The 21,757-nt window shown below is 45.9% G+C and overlaps 1 protein-coding gene across 1 annotated transcript in view; it reads left to right on the forward strand.

Moving 5' to 3' along the window:
* The first annotated feature begins 228 nt into the window (after positions 1-228).
* Positions 229-21,757, forward strand: part of LOC132335861 (peroxidasin homolog) — a 42,397-nt gene continuing 20,868 nt past the window's right edge. The window contains exons 1-6 of the mRNA XM_059862791.1: positions 229-563; positions 8,927-8,998; positions 16,370-16,441; positions 16,685-16,756; positions 19,098-19,169; positions 20,662-20,733. Coding sequence (XP_059718774.1) covers positions 400-563; positions 8,927-8,998; positions 16,370-16,441; positions 16,685-16,756; positions 19,098-19,169; positions 20,662-20,733 — 524 coding nt within the window. The 5' untranslated portion in view covers positions 229-399. The remainder of the gene's footprint in view (positions 564-8,926; positions 8,999-16,369; positions 16,442-16,684; positions 16,757-19,097; positions 19,170-20,661; positions 20,734-21,757) is intronic.

The raw sequence follows: 21,757 nt of genomic DNA on the forward strand, positions 1-21,757 counted from the left end.
CATAAAAACTTTGGCCCTGGATCTTTTGCATCCCAGCTCAGCCCTGGACCACGAGGTTATTTTTTGGTTGCTGTCCATGGAGGTGCACTGTGCTTTCAGACAGATGCCTGAGGAGAAGGTGAGGAGTTAACTTGCTGTTTAAAAGAAGCAACAAGGCGAAAATAGATCCAAAGGAAGAGTTTGTATTTCAGCGCCACAATCAGAGAGGGGTGGGGACAGTGCGATCTCCGGTGATGTGCAGAATGGCAGAGAGGGTGGGCGGTTGGACTGTCTAACTGCCTTAATTTAATTGCAAACACATGCTGATGAGTCCCCTCCTCCTGGACCTCAGGGCTGGGAAACTTTTTTTGTCAGCTCCCTGCAGCTCAGAATTGAGGCAAATACGCTCCAGCAAACACCATGCTGATCAAACCTTCAGTTCTTGGAGGCTTTTTGTATTTTCTCCTCCTGCCTGGTTTCTCCTGCTCCTGCCCCAGCCGCTGCCTATGCTTCAGGACTACAGTGAGATGCATGCATCTGATGTTGGAAACCATCCCCGAGATCCCTCCCCAGACAAACATTCTGTGAGTAACCACTTCATTTTCCTGCCTTTCTTACCTGCATGGTCTTTAAAGAAAAAAAAAAAAAAAAAGGCAAGGCCAAAGGCATACTTTTTGTCTTCTTCTCCCCCCTGCAGAATTATCAGCCTTAAGAACTGTTTTGTCCTTTTAAAACACAAAACAGAAACTGCTGCTTCTGGCATCAGTTAATTGCTCATGGGACAATCAAGGGAATTGAAAAATTTAATGAGAGTAATTCCAAGCAAGCGCTGGAAGACAGTTTTGGAGAATCAAAGGTCAAAAATGTTAAACTGAGCTTATGGAAAGGAACACAGTTTGCATGTTAGAAGGCTTTGTGTATGGGTGTAGGGGAGAGAGGAAATAGAGCAGCTCAGGCTTTTGTCTCCAGTGACATGAACACTTCCCTTATATATACAACACCATTTCAGTACTGAATTTCTAAGTACTGGTTTTCCACTTTCTACTTGAACTGTTCAAATCAAAGCTGAGGCTTATTTGGAAAGTAAAAGCTGTGGTAACTCACAGATTACTTGAGAAATAATATGAGGGAGCTGGTGGCTGAATCCATTCAAACGGGGAAGGTGGAGGAAAAGGACACTGAATTCTTGGAGGCTCCTAAAGAGCTCTTACTGATAGGTGCAGAAGAGCACTTCCCTGCGATTCTAAACTAATCCTAAATTTAAAAGTGGCTTTAAGATGCAGTGACACGTGACAAAATCCTTCCCTTCGTGCTACTCTTATCTGATCCCTTGTCTTGGATGACCTTTTTTTTGTAAGTAGTTGGAAAGACTTGTCAAAAATGAATCTTCATGCTCATCCTCCTTAAACTGCTGCCTGCTGCAATACTTTTCCAGCATGAGTTTGAGCAGCTTTTCCCTTTGCTTATAACAAGCTCACTTTTATCTCAGCTGGCACATCCATACCAGCATTTCTCCCATGAACATCTCACTGATATTGCTAATGCACTTTCTCTGCTGGCAGCCAGAGGAGCCTGCTGTGGGCAGGATGCTGGCATTGGACAGCTGCCATCCAGGTCTGCCGTGCTGGGTGGAGACCACAGAGGTTCTTGCATTGGTGGCCCACAGGATGAGCTCCACGTTTGCTACAGCTGCCAAAGCTTTCTCACTGCCTGGGCTGGTGCTGGAAAGATTATTTACAGTGTGACCCTGCTCAGTACTTGCTCACTGGGCAGTGCTTATGTGCTCTTACAGTGACTTGCAGCATCTGACTCTTCACACTCTTACCAGCCTTTTTCTCCCCCTTATTCCCCTGCATCTTGAAATATTAAAATATTTAAAGTACCCCGACACTGATTTTATCAAAGTAACTTGTTCCTCCTAGTTTAAACCTAGATTTTATTGAGGGAAAGGTTTGTTCCATTGGCTGAACTGAGGTATTTCTGAGATCACTGAAGCTTAATTCCTGTTCTCTCTTTGCAATGAGGCAACGTTTGCTGTCACACTGGAGCCTGAGTTTCTGCTAGAGATCCTTGGAGAGCAGAGGGAAGGAAGTTTATTGTGTCACCAACTCTTTCCTAGTTCTGGAACGGTGTGCTCCCTCTGGCATCAGCACACTTCATTGTCTGCACCACCTTGAATGGGAAACTGGCTTTTAAAACATTAAAGAAATAGTATGGGTGTGAGATATAAAAAATGCAGTATTGCAAATGAAGATGACTCTTAATGAACCAGTATTTTTTAAGGTGATTTATCCATTTTATCCTCTTTTACTACTCTCTGCATAATTATAAGCAAACAACATATTGGTGATCAGAGATCCTCATAGACATAAAGAGAGATGAGCCTGGTGAGTGCTCTCTGTTGGCAGATCATGGGCCTTTGAGTGGCAAGAAAAAATCCTGACTGTCTGGCTATCTTGAAGATCTAATGCATGCAAATGCATTTCCCAGCCAGCATCCCATTTGTATCTGTTATAAATAGCATTTGAGTAATTAAAGGTTTTTAAATTGTGGAAGATTAAGGAATGCTTCTTAACCAAGCCCTGACTCCTCCAGCTTTTTGGTACGTTAGTGTTTCTCCTGGGAGAACCCTTGTGTCAGACTGAACATTTGGAATTATAGCAAGAATAGTCTTGATCACGGAATTATTCTGAGCAGAAAATGTGGGATTGGGATATTTTCCACAGTTAATCTTTGGTGTGAACAGGGCTGAGTCTGTGACTGCAGCTCCAAACACCCATCCCAGGCTCCAGCTCGGTTCCCTCGAAGAACAGCTGCAGTTTCCAGATGGAGTTTGCTTTGAAGTTGGGAGTTTGGGACTTTCTGACCTCCGTGACTCTGTGCCACCCTCTCTAAGAATCCTGGAAGAGTGGGGAAGTCTCCTAGCTGGCACAGGCTGTGCTTCACCATTGGCAGATGGCCCCTGGGGCTGCAGCCAGCTGGCGGCACTCGGCGCCGCCCATCGCCTTCCCTGAGCGGTGCTGGGGTTGGCATGGAACCAGCTCCAGGATTGATGAGCTGTTACTGGCTCCTCTTGGGTCGCCATTTCCCTCCTCCCTTCCCAATCCCAGCTGGGTACAGCTGAGGATCTGGCCCAAAGTCTGGTTTTAGCAGTAGACTATTTATCTTTGGTGATGGAGACTGCTCGCTTTATCCCGAGCAGAGAATGGGTGGCAGGAACAACTACACGTGTACAGATAAGCCATAAAAATTCATGGTGAAGAACTGCAAACGTATTTTGGCTGGTGTCTGTTCAATTGGAACACGATTATCCAGATGTGATCTGCTGGTTACTGCTGGGATTCAGGCAATTCTTCTAGCCAGCAGCCCAAGGAAGAGAACAGCTGCGGAACATACACTCTGAAAATTTCAATAGGTCTTTAACCTTAGCAGCCATTTGTTCTGCAGTGTGACATTTAAAACAATAAACTTTGAAATGTGTGGACATGAGTAGAAGAAATCCATGGAAAGAAGTTCCCCTCTGGCTGGCAGCTAATGGATTGCAATCCAATTATCCATGGGTTATTCTTCTTTCTGCATTATGCAGGGCACATAATGAATGAGTACTGCTGGAGAAACATAGCTGAGGGCACAGGGCAGGATCTGGGATCTGAACACATGGCTGGCATGAACTGGAGGTGACCCAGTTGTTCACAGACCTGCTTGCTAATTGGGCAGTGTAAGCATGGCCAGCTGGACAAGTTTTCTTTCCCTTCCTCATTGTGCTGCTTTTGGTGCCTGCTCGGCTCCTCTCTTCCTCCTGCAGGAGGAAGGCTGGAGTAGGACAGGGTGTAGCTCTCTTAGTCTATTAATAAGCACATTTTGAGAAGGAATTTTATACATTTGTTGGGGAAAGTTTTACTGAGCAAATGGGTTCTTGGAAATGCTGCTCAGTTTGTGGTCTCTGTCGTGTGTTTTGGGTTGAAGAAGGGATTACTCATTTCCTCTGTGTGTGATAATATATACAGCCATTAAATGCACACCCACACATTCTGCATGTGCCAGGTAGAACCTCTTTCTGACTTCTTTCACTGTAGTATTTAGTCCTTGTTAAACCTTCTAGAGGTGACCAATAACTTTATGTTCTATTTTCAGAAGTCTCTTCATTGGCAGGAAAATGGGAAGGGGAGGTATTTCAAATATATTTTCCTTCTAGAAACGTTCCAGCATCTTTTGATGGAAGCATCCTAAGTCTTGTGATTGTAGCTACCTTAAGTGTTTAAAATTCAGATTTACTGAACTTCCCAATGCTTCAGCATCTGGTTCCCACTTGAGTATTTGTATTTTTGTTGCACTCACCACATCCCTCTCCCTGTAGGGATACCAGGACTCTTTCCTGTTCTCTTTAAGAAGAAGTCAGTATTTTTTTGGTGAAAGAATGTGTATTCTGGGTAAGAACTTTAATGATCATGCTCATAAAAAAGTGGAAGACTGACACTTAAGCTACATGAGACTCAATATTAAAGTGTTTCTTTTACTTCCTTTGAATCAGGGTCAGAACACACTTCAGGAGGAGGAAAGTTTTCTTCCTTTGATGTATCTTGGATAAATGGTGCAAAGGAATTATGCGCTAGGTGAAGAGAGTCATGCTGCCATGAATGCCCAAGAATAGACTCAGCTGCTTTGGGTGGGATCAGACCCTACTCTTCATCCCACTGCTAATAAATAATAGCTCAAATTATCTAACATTGATGAATTCAGCATCTTTTTACGTAATATGCTACTTGAACACATGTTCAGGACCAAAACTATGTTTTGGAGGTAATCCTTGGCCCTACCCTTCCTGGAAAGAGCTAAAGGGATGCCAGGTGGTATTTGAAATGATCCCACCAGGAATGAGGCACCAGCAACAGATCTCTCCAGTCCCAGATCCTGGGACTGCCTTTCAGGCATGGCATTCCCAGCAGCTTACATGGACAGAAAAAGTGAGATCAAACCAGCTTGGTACACTGGCTGCTGGATTATGGTCAAGTTCCTGCCCCAGCTGACACAGAGGGAGCCCTTTACAAAACCTGACTGCTGTTTGTGGGAGCTGAAATCTTAAAAAGCTGGGTTCAGGAATGCCTGTGGTAATTTTCTTAATCAAAACCTAGTGTTTCTGAATCTTCAAAATAAGTGGTGTGGCAGTGCAGCAGGGAACCACAGCCTGTTCTGCAGAGTGAGGCTCCCTGCAGCTGCTCACTCTCCACTGTTTCAGCCATGATCCCATCATTTCATTTCCTTGTATCTCCATGCTCAACATATTTTCCTTCCTCTTCACTCTTTGAACAGCCAGATCCTGATGTCTTAAGCTGGTAAGGCCCAAAATAGCCAGGACTTGGAAAATCCCCAGCCCTGAGCCTCCCCATGGTCTCCTCATCTGCTTCTCAGGGCTGGCAGGGCTCAGCTGTCCATGTAAGGGGTTCTGGGATGAAGGCTGTCATTTATTAAAGCCATTTGGGGACTCGTGTGGGACAGGGACATTCCTGAGTTGGGGAGCTGATGACAGTGAGTCTGGAAGACTTCATTTCCATCTCAGCAAGGCAGTTTTCCCTTCCTGCCAGGACTGGAGTGGTTTGGCAGGACCTGGGAACCTGCAGAGCTGACTCTGATGTTGTGCAGATAAATGTGAGGAACGAGCATCTTTCTGGTAAATGTCCTGGCTCTTCCTGTATGGTGGAAACTTGTCTTATAGGATATTTTTATAAGATGTCTTTCACACCCTCCCTTCCTCTGGAAACACTGGGAGGAACATCAACATCTAATCTCTGTAAAAGCACCTTTACTCTCTGTGTCATTGTTGGTGGTGATTGTGTGGCTGCCACTTTCCAACCAGTTCTGGGCAGAGCTGTCAGCATCACTGCCGTGCACAGCATCGGGAGCACAAAGGATTCCTCAATGACACACACCCAGTAATTTCCACAGAACTGCAGTAAAACGCCTCTTGTAGCTAATTATCTGCTTAGTTAACATAGTAATGCATGAGTCTGTGAAAGCCTAAATAGATTAAACAGAAGTGGAAGTTTCTTGTAAAAGCCATTGATTGCTTTATGTGCTAATCACTGATAATTATTTAACAGAAGGCTTGCAGGGATGATTGTTCTGATAGCAGCTGAGAGGCTCAGACTATGTAATTCTGTAAAGATCCATTTCCCCATCCATGTGAAAATCCTGGCATTCTTTGTAGTCTCTGTCAATAATTCCCAAATTCAGAAAAGGTGAGTGATTTCTACAGCAGATCCTGGGTTATCCACATATTCCAGGTCACTTTCCTGTCAGAGCATGAGGGCTCGGTGGGATTTTAAGCTGAGCCAGTCAAACTGGTGTTGTCCAGAGGGATCTGTGCTGGGTGTTGCTGCTGTCCCAGCCTCCTCTCTGTGTGAAGGCAGAAGAGGATCCAGAATCCTTTAGCAGCAGCTGTTCCTTGTGGGAAGGTAATTTGTAATCCCAGACTGCCATCCTTGAAATCATGAGGGAGAGTTAAATCATGAGGGATTATTTTTCGCCCCCATTTTTCAAATTCCCAGGTGGAAAGGAGTGGGCAGGAGGGAGGGAGCCCAGCTGCTGTGGCGTGGGGCAGCTGGGAGCAGCTGCCCTGGGAGAGGCTCCTTGGTGAGTCTCTGCAAAAAGCACATTTGTTCCTGAGCAGAAACGTGAATTTCCAGAGTGAGTGCCCTGGGAATAGAGAGGAACAAGTGTTTCTGCGGGAGAGGAGACAAACTCTGTGGGCAATGCTCTCAATCAAACACAGGCAAGCCAGGGATTCCCAGTGCAGCCCTTCACTGCCGGCGAGGCTTTAGGCTGAGGCAAGGTCTGGAGTGAAAACACCAAGGATGAGCCAAAATACTGGGGTTTTTACATGGTAAAGAGGAATATGCAGGTTCCTCTGCATGCCCAGGGACATTCTTTGCTGTGCAGGGACATCAGCACTGGTATCTTTTAATGCTGTCTGGGGTACAGGGGGCAGAATAGCCTGGTCTATGCTCCAGGGCAGGATCCACTTGCCTAAACCATGTGTGGCTAATGCCTGTCTCACCTGGAGTGCACTGGGTGTTTTATGAGCCTTGCTAATCGAGATACTTAAAAAAAAACCCTGAATCTGCAGTTTCTGTCAGTGACTATTTGCCCTGTCTATTTGTAGCAATTTCCTGTTATAGTTATTTTATCTATGGTTAAATAAGGAATTTCAGTTCTTTTCATTGTCATGTTTTCTAGACTTCATATCATTCCCATTGCTTTATTTTGGGTTCTCTCCAGTTATTTCACATCATTCCTTGAAATGAAGTGCTCAGAGAAGGGATGCAGTGTTTCTATTCCATTTTTGTCTGTGGGGAAAGCTGTTCCCCTTGTGATGGAGAGCAAACCAAAAAGAACTTTCCAAAGGACTGAAAGATAGCTGAGGTACAGAGAATCATCTAAAGGCCTCACCTGGAACAGAAAAACAGAAGAAAAATTAAAATATTTCATTAAAACAATGAGCTAAGCTTTATTACATGCTCCTTGGGGGTAGTGTAGTTTAAAAAGAACTCTAGTTCTGCGTGGTTTAAAGGACTGCAGTTGTCTCCATTCATTAAAACACTCAGAGCTTTTTGTCCCCACCTGCAGCCTGTGACCCGAAGTTGGATTTTCCATTTCACTGCTTGCTGCCCTCTCTGACCCCTGTGTGCTCCTCCCATGTATTTGCAATGATCCCTATTACCTGCAGCCAGCTGCCTGCACTAATTACAGGGCCCTTTACACCCCCCAGGGCAGCAGGGTTGGTGTTTGTGCATTGCAGGCTGCAAATCAAGTTTGCATTTCTTCACCTTTTCTCCTGGTCTGGTCTTTCCTCGTTTCCTTTTAACGAGGCCATGGAGAAGAGGCAGCACACTGTGCTGTCACTGCTGCCAGGGTTTAATTGTGTTTGGCTTCGTGGTGGCAGCCATTGCCTGGAAAAATCCATAAAGATACCCTCAAATTCACATTGTCAGGGAAGGAAGATATAGAACTCCCTCTTAGAAAATGCACATTTGAAGCAATGCAAGTTAAGCCCAACATTTTCTGCTAAAAAGTAAGAAAATTTATTAATAATTTTTTAGCATAGAATGACTACATTTTGCAAACTGCTTTTTTCCTCTTAAAGAAAATGCCCTTAAAAGGCTGCCTTAACATGAAAAAATAGCTGTGTATTCCCTAATTGTGATAGATCAAGCAGTGCAGGAGGAAAAAAATCCACTTCAGTGTGTGCTTTGGACAGAAACTTGCAGCAATCCCCATTTGTCAGCTTTTGTGATTTGTTATAATACACTGGGCCCTGCAAGGTGCCAAATCTATGCACCACATTCCCTATAGATGTGTTTATCCTTGGTTAACCAGGTTAAACCACTTAGCTCTTATTTCATTATCCCATTAGCTCTCCAAACCCCATGGTTTTGGGTTCCAAGCTGATGCAGTTCCATGGGCAGCCCTTGAAATTTGCCAGAATCCCCTGGACTCCAGTAATTCTAATTGCAGTTGGCAGAGATCTGAAATGCAGGCAGAGATAAGCTGTTGTAAGTCTTGGAGCATTGCAGAGCAAAATGGGAAATTCTTATTATATGAGGTTATTTGAGCAGATTTAACCATTGTAGGGCAAAGATAGTTTTAGCAGGGAGCTAAATTATGGATCCATGTGATGATGCGTGTTCCTCTACAAATCAGGGGGAGATGCAAGAGTAATTGCATGTGAACTCAGGGTGTTTTGCTGCAGACTCTTTTCTGGTGCTCATGGGAATGATCCCTTGAGTCCTTTCAGTGTCTGGTTTTCTGTGGAATTAAAGAATTTTATCACTATAGGCTTGTCCCAGCTTTTGCCTGACATTGCAGACAAGAGCAGACCCCAACCACTGTCCCCACTCCTTCTCCACTCCCTTCCCTGGTCCAATGACTTGTTCATATCCTCTGCTTTTAGAGATTTACGCTTCAACCACATCAAGGAGATACAGCCTGGAGCCTTCAGAAGACTGAAGAACCTCAACACACTGTGAGTTGCACTCCAAGGAGATCCATTTATTACTTATGTTAGCACTGTTCCCTAAAATGGCTTAAAAGTGGCCTTGGGCTTTTATTTATTTCAGTCAAATTGTGCATATTCATACAAAGTTTTAAAATTCCATCTGTTCCACTCTGTGCCATGTTACTTTTTTTGAAAAATGTGGTGTTTAATAACTTTCATTTTTCACAATTAACCTCTCTGCTTAAAAATAACATATGATGTGCTCTAGCACTGACTGAAGATGTTTGAGCAGGTATGGCCTTAGAGTAGCCCATAAAGGAAGTTCTCATCTGGGATCAAGACAGTGGAGGGGTGGAGGGGTGGATTAAAATCATCTTCCTTTCCATGGTCTCCTCTAACTCGTGAACCGCATCAGTTGCTCTGTGTGAGTTCCACTGAGCATCCTTCAAATGCCATCTTTCCCTTGGCCCTAGGAGAGGTGCCTACATCTACCCTACTCCAGGTAGGAATGGGGGTGGAAAGCTGCCCCTCCAGCCTTGTATCACACTCTCACATCTCTGCACACATTGCTGCACTAACCAGCTGCTCACTCTTCCCAAAGGAAATCCTGGGATTCTCTGCTCCTTCTGGCTGCTGCAGGGCTGAGGGCTTGGAGATAGATCTGAGTGCATCTGCACCCTGTAGCCAAGGAGCTGCAAGCACACCAGCTCCCAAATCAGAACCAGCAGCTGTGTCAGCACAGCACTGTGCTGGATGCAGTTGGGATGTTGGGACTCAGATCTAATTACTCGAGCTCTGACATGGTGCTAACAGCCATAGGATTTCCAGGTCCAAGCTGAAATTCCTCAGTGAGGCAGAGCAGCTCCTTTGGGAACCTGACAGATGTTTGTACATCCATGATCCCAAATGGTAACAGAAATTCAGGTTGCTTTTTCTCTCTGGCCTCGAGCGATCTGAAGTCCCTGATCCTGTGAAGGTGGCAGAGCTGAAGGAAGGCAAACCTGGGAAATAAGGAATTCAGTCAACACTAAGTAGCTATAGGAAAAGTGGGATTACAGCTGGACTTTACTACTGAGACCTGCTGAAGTGTTATCTTTGAAAAATCAGCCTTTGCCAAAGATCCTTGCACTGTGTGTGTGGGCTGAGTGGCCAAGCCATGAGTGCAGGATGCTCAGGGTACCCTGGCTCTGGCCAGGACAGGTGCTCATCAAGTGGGCTGATCAAAAACTTCACTGCCACTGGTGCTGTTCATCCAGAACAGCCCAGGCTGGTCTCTCAAACAGCACTGTGTGGTACTTAGTTGCCAAAAATAATAGGGAACAAAGGATGCTTTGGATGGATTTCTGTAATTTGAGATAGTGAAAAATGAGAGAACACTATCTAGAGAGATAATAGAGTCCAAATCTGTAGGGTTTTGTCTTATCACCAAGCTCTGCTGAGGCCTCTTGATCTCCAGCCGTGCTCTTCCTTCCCTGGAGCTCTCCTGAGTGAGGGAACAAAGGGTTCCAGATGATGTCATCTCAGGGTGCTGCAGGCAGATGTTTGGCTGCAGCTCCCAGGACCACCGGCGAGTTTCACAGAGCCCTGGGGAAAAGGAGGATGCTGGCAGGGCTTCACTGGGACAGAGGCTCCACCCAACCTGCTGAGCTTTGTAAGGGTCCCATTTCCTGCCCTGCCAGCTCCTTGGGCTGGGCAGGTCTCTGAGCCCTGCAGGATTTTGCTTCTGTCTTCTGACTCCTCCACTCTGTGCAGATAGATACAGATAGAGCCTGGCTGAGGGGAAGGACCTGTCTCTCTCTAGCACCTGTTTGTGCTCCACGAATGTCTCCAGTTCTTTTTCCTTTCTGTCTCCACACCTTCCTGGACAGAGACCTCCAGGACAGCAAGTCCATGAACAGATGCTAGAGGGAATAGGCAGGAATGCCCCCCTGGCATCCCTGAGCTCATGATTTGGGGTGCCAGGGCAGAAAGAGCAGTGTATTTTCACAGATGGTGGGCAGACACTCCTGTTTTCCCTAAACAGTGTCCTGTGGCCATTGTCAGAGCTGGAATACTGGACCAGGTGAAACACTGCTCTAAAAAAATACTGCTTTTTAATATTTGGATTCTGAAAATCAACCTGATTTGCCAAGGCAACCTTTCCATTTAGAGAGTACTTCTTATGCTTAGTTGTATTTCCTGGTCTGGCCAGCAGACTGGAACACTCAGTCATTCTCACACTTGTAGTAAACTCCCACAGCTGAAGAGTTTGATAACTGACTGAGAGAACATTGGACCTCACACTCCTGAAGGAAATTTCTCTCCAGGAACTTTGGTTTGTCCAATTCCCACATCAAAACTGACAAGAGCTGAAGAATTTGCTGGTGTTTCTTAGATGGTAAATTTTGCCTGAGGACTTAGATAGCTCTTCAAGTGATAAAGAGAATAAATCCTTTAAAATCCCCAAGAGACTTCCTGGGAAAATTTGTCCAGAAAATTTGAAGTGAGAGGTTTGGAGGATAAAATAGCTCAGGTTCCACTTGCAGAGCTCTGAGCTTGCAGCTTTCTGCCATTGAATTTACATAAATCTTCCATAAGCAAATAAATGTTTTTAAAAGAGCTTTTCCCACTAATGGCAGAGGAAGAGCAACAGATTCTGGTGAAGCTTCTGTTCTCCATCTCCTTTAGGGCAGGGTGGCTGTTCTGTGTCCAAGTTTGACAGTTTATAAACCACCCTGAAAAGGAAACCTTTGTGCCTGTGTTGGATGCAGGAAAATGGGCTGAGAGCCTCACAGGAGAGGAGCCTGTGGATGTCCAGTGGGGCTGTTCAACAGTTCAGACCCTCCCCTCTGCTTTCCTCTGGTGTGGGAGATTTGATCAATCACAGAGCACTACTTTAGCACTAAAAACAGGAGCTTTGTTTGTGGAAGAGTCACAGTCACTGTTTGCTTCCAGCTGGGCACTCCTGGTGCAGCACCACAGGTAATGAGCAGGTATCCCAAATCCTGCACCACGGGGAGCTTCCTGTGTGCAGGTGGAGAAGTTCTCTTGGGCTGAACATCTCAGAGAGTTGTAAGATTTCCTTGTCCCCTCCTTCTGGCTCTGCCCTGTTCCCATCTGTGCAGATGGTGCTGGGTATTTTTAAACTTTTAACATTTCCCCTTGGTACAAAAAAATGATGAAGTAGCAGGGAGAGTGAGGCAAACCCCCTCTTGTATGCCATCCCCAGCTGCAGTTTGCCATCACTTGCTGCATGGCTGAAGCCAACATTAGCTCAGAGCAGGTGCTGGGCTGTGGGAGAGAGAGGAAACGCTGTGAGCCCATGGTGAGGCACAGCCTCTCCTGCTTTCCAGTTTTTCTCCTTTAGGTCATTTCTGGGTGGGGATGGATGATGACACCCCTGTGATTCCCACAGGAGTCACTGCCCTGTCAACCCCTTTGGTTCACTGCTGTATTTTCAAACCACAGCCAAAGGGCTGCTGCTCCCTGGGTCTCTCCAGCACCACCCACAGAAATGTCCAAGCCAGGGACCAAAGTTTCTTTACATCCCCAGTGTGCATTTTGGCGTTCCTGAGGCAAGAGCACCCTGGAGAACAGGGACTCTGTGGAGACCACATTGCTTGTGCCTCTGCCTGGCCCTCTGCCCTGTCACTGCTCACATCATGTTCCTCTTTCTGCTCAGGTGGGAGCAAAACCCTTCTGGTGAGTCCTGCAGCTCTGCTTTAGGTGCTGCTGGTGAAGGGCCTCAGAGTGAACAGAGCAGCAATGTGGAGTTTCTGCCTTTTACTCTCTAGTAACTCCTGAGAGAATGTGTTCCTGCCAGCAAGGAGGGGATGTCAGAGCCTGCTTGGATCTCAGAATAAAAGTTTCTCCCTTAAATGTGGGAAATAACTTTTCCAGATCATTCTGTCAAGAAGGGGGAATGTGTGGTTGAACATAAAACTCAATTTTTCTCCCCCTCTAAATACACTGTGTGATTTCTATAAATGGTGTGAGGGAAAAAAATAGCTGTTTTGTCACAATGACTGCAGCATGTGGATTGTCAAATGAAAGGAGGAAAGAGAACATGGTTTGAGTCTGAATTCTGTCCTGTCACATCATTTAATACATTCTTCAAAACAGAAAACCACTCATTTCATGGAACTTAAGCCTGTGCCTGGAAACCTAGAGAGAGGGTGGGGAAGGAGAAAGGAGAGGCAGTCAGCACATAAAACCTAGAGGAAAGAGAATATAAAATGTTCTCTTGGTGAATCTGTGCCAAATCTCATGGTGCTTGTATATCTCAAACATCCCAGAAGAGTTTGGCAAGAATAAAACCTGTGTGATTGAGTTCTCCTACTTATGTGGAGTCCAGTTCCTGGGGCATGAAGGGGAATGCCCCATCCTATTGACAGGAAACGTGCTTCTGAAACTTTTAATTTAGCCTGTTTTGCTACAGGGCGTGGTTAAGATAATGAGAGAGATAATGATCTTCCCAGCCTCTGTCTGCCAGAGCATTTATTCCCAGCAGATCTGGGTCCCAGCTTTCAGCCCTCTAAGGGTAGCAGGGATTTGGGCATTTTTGCTATGGATGGCAGCTGGGACCAGCAGCCAGGCCATGCCAGGATCTGGCACACTTCTCTGCCTGGGTGAATTGCACAGGAGTCAGGGAGCAGGCAGCTGTGCAGGAGCCATCCAGACTCTTTCCAGGAGCCAGCTGTGCTGCCCTGTCCGTGGTTTTCTCTGAAAGCAGCATTTTGGAACAAGTGGGCTATTATGGACTTCAGCATTATCTCACTTTCCAGTGTTTTCCAGGACTTATCCTTCCATTACAATGGGGAATCCTGAGACAGGAAGCAGAGATGGCTTCTTCCATGCACTTTTTATTCTTAAATCAGGCAATGAACAAATTTTTAAGTATCAGACGATGAGATAAGAGCCCTGTGTGCTGCTTGCCATCTGAACTTCCAGGATTCATCTTATTTGGCTGGGTCAGTGATTACACTCCCTTGGACTGTACAAAATAGCCAAGACAACAAAACAGACTGGGATAATGCTTTTAAATAGCCCCAAAACACAGCCAGACAACAGAATGGAATTTGAAATCCCAGTGGAGATCAGTCCTGGTCTGAACTCAGAGCATTAAAGATAGCAATCAGAAAAGAGCTCCAGACTGTGCTGCTGCATGGGGCTGCTCAGGCTCTTGGTGTGACCCTGCTCACCTGGTCACTGCCACCTGTCCCCTGGGAGGCAAATGGCCAATGCCAGGTGTGTGCCAGGTGCTCACATCCATGGAATGAGGCTCAGAAGTGGGGCCAAGGCTCAGATATCAGAGCAGGAGCTGCCTTGTCCTGCTCTGGCCAGAGATGAAAGCTGATGGGGCAAGGAGGGAAGCAGGGCTGGTGCCTGGGTTGTCTTTGTCCTGTGGGCAAATAGACAAAAGCCCTCTCCCACACTGCCCTCGGGCAGTCATTTCCAGCCCTTGGGTGTTCAATCATCAAATAAGCTTTTGGGTTGATGCTCAGGGACTGTATTTCCACTCAGCATAGCTGGCTGTCAAAGTGGGATCATGTCTTCCAAGGACTTGACATCATTTTTGCATCCTTAAGAGTGAGCCCGGGCTGTTTGACCTCAGCTGTGTGTGTGGAGCCATTGCTTGCAGCTGTGCAGGAGCTTTCCAGCCTTCTCTGCCTTCACCTCTTCAGGCTGCCTGTGCCCAGCCCTGGGGTGTGCAGCCTGCCATTGGCACCCTCACCTGGGGTGTCAGGGCAGCCAGTCCAGGGAGGATGGGCAAATCCAGGGTAATGAGGTTTTTAACAACCCCTCATTGCCTGACTTACAAAGTTGTTTGCTCTTGAGTTTCTCACACGCTTTTTCTGACCCTCAGTGTCATTCTCCACCTGAGAAAAAGCTGGTGGAAAGCTGGTGTGGCTCAGCTGCCTGGAGAGAGCTTGTGAAGCTGCCATCACATGTGTGTGTGCTTCTGACATCTTCTATCTCTTCTGTCATCCTGGAGGTGTTTGATTTCACCTTCATCTTCTTTTCCCACAAGTTTTTTACCCCTTCTCCCCATCTCTTTTTCTTTTCTCTCCATCCTTTACCTGCACAAACTGTTTTTGGCCAGGAAAACCTTGGCTTGTAATGACAGAGGCTTGGCTGCTCTTTTTTGTCCAGAAAAGTGGGGCAAAGATTGGGTTTTGCTGCAGGGAAAGTGCTGAACTGCCTTCTCACCTGCTGCCTGGTGGCAGATTGTTCCTGAGGAGCAGAGCTATGGCAAAAATCAACTTGTAAAATGTACATCCAGTACATGTATTTAATGTGACCCAACATAGTAGGGTCTGGCTGCTTGCACAGAAATTGCTATTTTTCCTACAGCACCTGAAAAAGAAATCTTTGCAGTACAGAGTCACAGATTCCTTCTCTGCCCACAGCTCCATTTAGGAATTTTAAAAATGAGTGGTGCCTGGTGAAATCCTTGCTCTGGGCTATTCAGCTCCACCAGCTCTGATCTTTGCCAGACCTGAACCTCAGTGGGAGCCACAGCGAGAGCCCCTGGGAGTGTGGCTGGGCAGCCACGAGGAGCAGCTCAACTCTGTGTGTTAGGGAGCTATTTATAAGTGATTTATTGTGCTTTCTCCGTGTTGGGCTTGGCAGGGGCTGCAGCAGAGCTCTGCAGGGCTCAGCTCTGTGGTTACACTGCTGCACAGCGTGGCTCCTGCAGAGCTGGGCTGTTTGTGGCCACTGGCACCAGCCATGAGTTGCACACACAGCCATGGCAACTGCACACACCAGTGTCACACACTCTCCAGTGCCACGTGGCCCAGAGGCTTTGGATTAAAATCTGGCACAAAGCTCCTGAGATCAAAAGAGGTTGTCTCTGAGCAGCCTCAGGAGTCAGAGTTGAATTTATTTCTTTCTCATTTGTGGGTATCAGTTACAAAGTGATTAGAGCAAAGCTATTAGCATTTTGTGGCTCTTAAAACTCCACTGGGAACTGGTGTTTCAAACTCCATTTGTACTTCTGCACTCCACTGCTCACTTGTTGAACATGACCTGGCACCTCCAAAACCCATCGTGGTTGGACAAGAGGGGCAGCAATGATTTAATATCTTACTCCCCACTGCTTCTTTCTGCCTGCCTCCCATCCCCTCATCCCTTTCCTGGATGAAATTGTCAGTTTGGGATGAAAACTGTGGAAAAAGGTAAGGAAAATACTTTGAACACTGCAATATTGGAAGTACTTGGCCCCTCTGGGTGAGAAACCTTCTCACTGCCTTGGATGGTCTGAGGACCCAAACTTTGACTTGCTAACCCCATTAAATCCTAAATTCTGAGACACCTGGCCTCAGAATTTTTCAGTGGACATCCAAGAACAGAAATGCCACAAATCTCACACCTGCTGACTTCACCAGCTGTGTTTTTCTTTCTTGATTTCAACAGGCTGCTGAACAATAATCAGATAAAACAAATTGTGAGAAGATCCTTTGAAGATCTGGAGAACCTGAAATACCTGTGAGTTGGTAGCTCAGTAATTTCTTGACCTCTTCAAAATCTAACAGCCCACTTTTAATATTTGCCAGTCAAGGATGTACTGTGTGTGTTTGGAGTTGAGTGTCAGGGGTATGAAACACTGCCCTTGAACCCAGGCAGCAAGTTCTGCTTTGGGTTGAGGGTCATTGCTGTTTCCTGTGACTTTTTAGAACACAACTGCTGATCAGTTCCCCTAATGCTGTTTCCTTTCTCTCCTTTTGAAAGCTACCTTTATAAAAATGAAATCCAGAGCATCCAGCAACATGCCTTCCACGGGCTCCATTCCCTGGAGCAGCTGTAAGTACAGATGAGCCTTGTTTGCATGCTGTGCTCCCAGCCTTGGGGAGCAGCAGGCACTTAGCAAGGGGTAGGATGAAGCTTCTGCTCTTTTCTCATCCAGATTTGCCAGACTACACTGGGTTCATTTCAGAACAGCTGTTCTGAGTATTGGTTTTGGTTAGTCAGTGCTGAGGTCTCTTCCTGCTGGTGTTCCATATGTTTCCTCCTGCCCCCAAACCTCTGGAGCATAGGAAGAACCCAGCTGTGCTCCTGATGGCCTTTATTTCCAAGGACCTTATGAGGGAGGAGAGAGGGGTCTGCAGGAGGGCTGGGAGCAGAAGGCTCTGCTGGGTTTGTGTCTGGGGATTCCTCTTTCCTTAAACTGAGGGTGCTGGTTGATTTTCTGTCTCATCCAAAGCTCTGCTGGAAATGAATGGATGCAGTACAAGCTGAGAGTTGGGGCAGCCAAGTATTCCTGGGAGCTACCAGGGTGGTGGTGCTCCCATGCTGCAAAGCATCTGGAAATTGCAGTGGGGGAAGATGATGGATCCAAACAAACACAGTCATGACCTTCCCTCGAGCTGCGTGGCACTCTGAGCTGCATCTGGGCTGGAGGGAGCCTCGTGTGCTTTCCTGGCAGCTGGAGTCCATCACTCCAATAGTCCCCATTTGCTCCCCTTCTGTGTGGGGCAAAACTCTGCTGTTTATTCAAAGAATGCTTGGGTTTTGACTCTTAGTGCACCACTCTCGAGGTGAGATGGGCAGACTGAGGTCTGACTCTTCTGAAGTGCCTTCCTAAACCGGGACTGCATTTTTCTTCCTTGGGACTGGTAGAGAGAGTGTGAGTTTGGATATTTGAATCACAGATACGTTGAATGGTTTGGCTTGGAAGGGATCTCAGAGCTCATTTCATTCCAAAGCCCTGCCATGGGCAGGGACACCTTCCCCCATCCCAGGTTGCTCCCAGCCCCATCCAACCCCTTGGACACTTCCAGGGATGGAGCAGCCACAGCTTTTCTGGGCACCCTGGGCCAGGACCCCTCCACCCTCACAGGGAACAATTCCTTCCTATGGATTTATTCTTCCTAAATAATTTAAATATAGGAATTGTATCATTGGAGAGCAGGGACCAAAGGTGAAACTGGTCTAATTCCTGAATTATTCCCAGCTGCAGCATTTATAGGGCTGGAATGTGACCAAGGACTTTGCTGTAAAAGGAATAGGATCCAGCTTGTTCTCCAGGTTGACAACACAAGAGGACAGAGCATAACTGGAAGTTTCAGGCAATCCCAACAATAGGTGTGCCACCAAGCCTGTGTACAATGTGGTTTTTCATCAGCCAACTCAGCAAGGATGCCTGGGAGAAAATTTAGGAAGCTGGAACTGGCTCTAAGCTGAGCTTAGAGAGCTGATGCTGCCCACAGGGATATTTCAGCAGTGAGTGTTCCAGACTTGATGTAATGAATAAAAGAAAAAAACCAAAACCAACAAACCCTCAAAACCAACAAACAACCCGCTGAAAGTCCCATCTGTTTTCAATCCCAGGCAGGCTTAACTCCAGAAGAAATAGCTTTGCTCAAATCCTACCCCGTTTTCCTGTCCCCACAAGCCAGCTTTTCAAGAAAAAGAATAACCCAAGTGATGGACAGGATCAGATGCTTTCCTCAAGGTCCAAAGCAATCTCAGCAGGCATCTGAGAGTGATTGGAGCATGTCCCTGTCTTCCCCACTGTGACCCTCCAGTGCAGAATCTGAGTCACCCTCTCTGATACTGGACCATTTATCATGAATCCTTCCATTACAAATCAAGCAGCCATGTGGAGGCTTAGGCAATTATTTCTCAGTGCAGTCAGCTACAATAGCAGAATGAGTATTTGTAGATCTGTGATTAATCTGAGTCTGCTGTGAAATTTATGCCTGTGTAAAATAAAGTGGAATCGTTTAGGCAATTTGGGGACTGTAAAAAATCCATCTAAAGATCAGGACTGTGTCAGCTGTGCTGGTGAATGTCATAGCTCATGGCAACAGGGAGGCTCAGGTATTGTGGTGAGCTGCTCTGCAGGCACCACATTTCTTTTCTTGATGGCAAGAGGTGACCTGGGGCAGGCTGGAGGTCCCCTTGGCCTCTGGAGTGGCAGGTCACACTTTGGATTTTAGTGGAACTAAAAATATTAGTCTGTTTTAGCAGAAAAGCCAAGTTGGCTACTGTGTTTGCCTGTGGAAACTGGGGACACTAACATGGATTCTGGCTTCTTCACAGCTGCCTTGAGATGAGTGGTGACACCAGGGGGGCACTGGTGGGTTGATCTGGAAAGATCTTCTGTCTCTTAAATTCAATCTGTGTGTGATTTCTGTCACAGGTACCTGCACTTCAACAACCTGGAAAGTCTGGAGCTGGAGACTTTTAGTGACCTGCCTAAACTTGAAAGGCTGTGAGTAAAAATAGGATATTTCTTAGGACTAAGAGGGTGAGGAGAAGGGGGAAAACCCCTTTATTTAGTGTAGCAGTTTTGCTAGCATGGACTGTGATACCCAAAATGCAAAAAGAAACTTCTTTAAAGGAAGAGATTTTACATAATTGCCGAGGGGGAGGGTGACTGAGGATGTGAAGGGAATTTCCCATTTTATGTTCAGGTTTCCATCTAAATGGGAATAAATCTGCAAAAAGTCCTACAGCTGGTCAAGCCAAGTGAAATTTTACTCTGAGCATAAGGTCAGCAACGTTAGTCACTGTTGGGCAGAGTGAGCTAAAAAAGGGGGGTGGAAAAGGGATAAAGTCAGAATAAAGTCTAACAAGAAAAAAACACATCTTCTTGAAAGCAGTAAGGAAATGGAGTCTCCTGCTCCCCAGGATTGCTTCTAGCAGTAATGGAGCCCCCAGCACAACAGTCCATGTGTGGTTCCCACTCCATGGAGAAACCAGCAGACTTTTCAGGGCTCAGTGGAAATGTGCCTTATATCCATACATGCCAAAGAAATAAAACTGTGGGATCCCACACCCTTAGGAAAATTCAGACCTGGATCAGTACATGGCTGATCTCAGTCACTGTACTAGATCCAACAAAAATTCTGGATTTAAATTTTAAAGGAAGATTTTTCAGCCTCCGGGCTGGGCAACCAGGCTGGACTCTGGTGCACACGTGTGTGCACTCGAGCTGTGCTGCTTTTGTGTTCTCTCCTGTTCCACCACCTTCTAAAATTGCTTCATCTCTTTTATCAATGGTCTCTTATGAGTTTTAGATGTAACCAACACAAGTAAATTCCCCCACCATTATGGGAATGGGGAGTTAATGATCCCCTCTTGGTCCCCACTAATATTGTGCATTTTAGCACAATCAGGGTTTCTCCCGAAGAGCTGGAGAGTTTTGTGTGTGTGTTAAGACTCTGGAAGTGAGAATTTGCCTCAGTTTTGCTCAGAGATGAGCCCAGTTTAGGTGGCTGTTGTCTGAATTAGATTTGCTCATGGATTTGGGTTAATAACTACATGGAGTCTAAGGCAGGAGTTGTCTAACACCAATGGCAGCCCTTGTGGAATTGTCACGTCATCTGCACAGGGGGAAGAAAAGATCCCTTCTAAACTGGAGCTGACCCAGACCCAAAAAACAGAGGGTGGGTCCAGTCTGAAGGGATTTTGTGCCCTTTCTCCTCCCTGTGCAGAGAAACTGGAAGGGTCCAGTTCAAACCTGTTCCATCCCATCCTGAGTCACCGTTTCCAGCCCACACCTGCTCTCGCCTTTGGCATGTTACCTCACACCCACCAAGGGATGAAATCCCTCCAGCTCAGGGAAGCAAGCATGGAATTTAAACACTGAGCTCCATTTTGATGAGTGCCCTTTGCATTTAAACTGAGTTGTGACCTGGGGTGTTATCATCCTCACAGTGCAAATACTGAATAATGTTTTGGCATGGCTTCTCCCACTGCAGCTTCTTGCACAACAACAAGATTTCCAGGATTCATCCAGGGACATTCTCTCAACTGGAATCCCTCAAACGGCTGTAAGTAAAAAATATTGCCTGCAAAGAGGACTTGTTTATCTTCAATCAGATGGGCAGGGCCTGAGGAAGAATGTGCCTAGTTGGCAAAGCTTTTAGTTGTTGCACTTCTAAGGCCACTGCTAAGTTTATAAAACAGTTTTGATTGGACCTGAAAGCTTATTTAAGCAGTTAGAAGTTTCTTTATGCTAGTGTCTAATTATAATCAGCTTACAGCTTAATAATGCCTCAGGAATGAACGTTCCTGGAAAGTCTTCACAAGGGTTTGAACCCATAAAACATCCTTGAAAAATGTAGAAAGTCCAGGTCACGGATATGACCTTGAACATGTCTGTAGATCAGTATCTAACGTGGTTAGAAAAATCATAGTCATAAAAGAAAGGGCTTGTTTTCTAGATTGAAATTAGTCAGAGGAGTGCCAGGGGGCATGATTCCCTTTCCATGCAGGAATTCCCCAAGGTGCCATTCCCACATAACCTGTCTGTCTCTTCAGCTTACTTCTTTCCTGCTTTGGTTTTATGATCTCTGGAAATAAGTTCTATGATGTGTTTGGGAGGAAAAAAAATGCAAAAGGTAAAGAATTTTGGTGTTCTGCCATGATTTTCAAGTACAATAAAGTAATGTATTTCTCGCTGCTGCCCTCGGTGATTTCTGCAAGCAGGTAAAATGCTTCATTTCTCTTTAAGAAGGAATATCTTGTGAAATGCTGTCTGTAGGTGCCAGAGAAAAAGATGGGTTGTCTATAAAGTACTCCATCATGGCCCTGTGTGAAATCTCACATTCTCAAATATGTGACCCTGAAAGTGTTAGATTTTTCTTCCTTTTTTGCTTGTTTGTTTGTTTGTTTGTCTGTTTAGGTTTTTGTTTTTTTGTTTTTTGGATGGCAGTGCTGGTTTTGAAAACCATGACAATGGCCCAGGCCCATCGACTGTAAAACTGTCAGTGGGAAAGGAGGCACAAACTAATCCCCCTGCAGTCCTCATTTATCCTCATGGATAGCACTGCTTGTAGGAATGAGGTCAGTGCA

This window comes from Haemorhous mexicanus, chromosome 18 (assembly GCF_027477595.1).
Source record: "Haemorhous mexicanus isolate bHaeMex1 chromosome 18, bHaeMex1.pri, whole genome shotgun sequence".
Taxonomy (NCBI): domain Eukaryota; kingdom Metazoa; phylum Chordata; class Aves; order Passeriformes; family Fringillidae; genus Haemorhous; species Haemorhous mexicanus.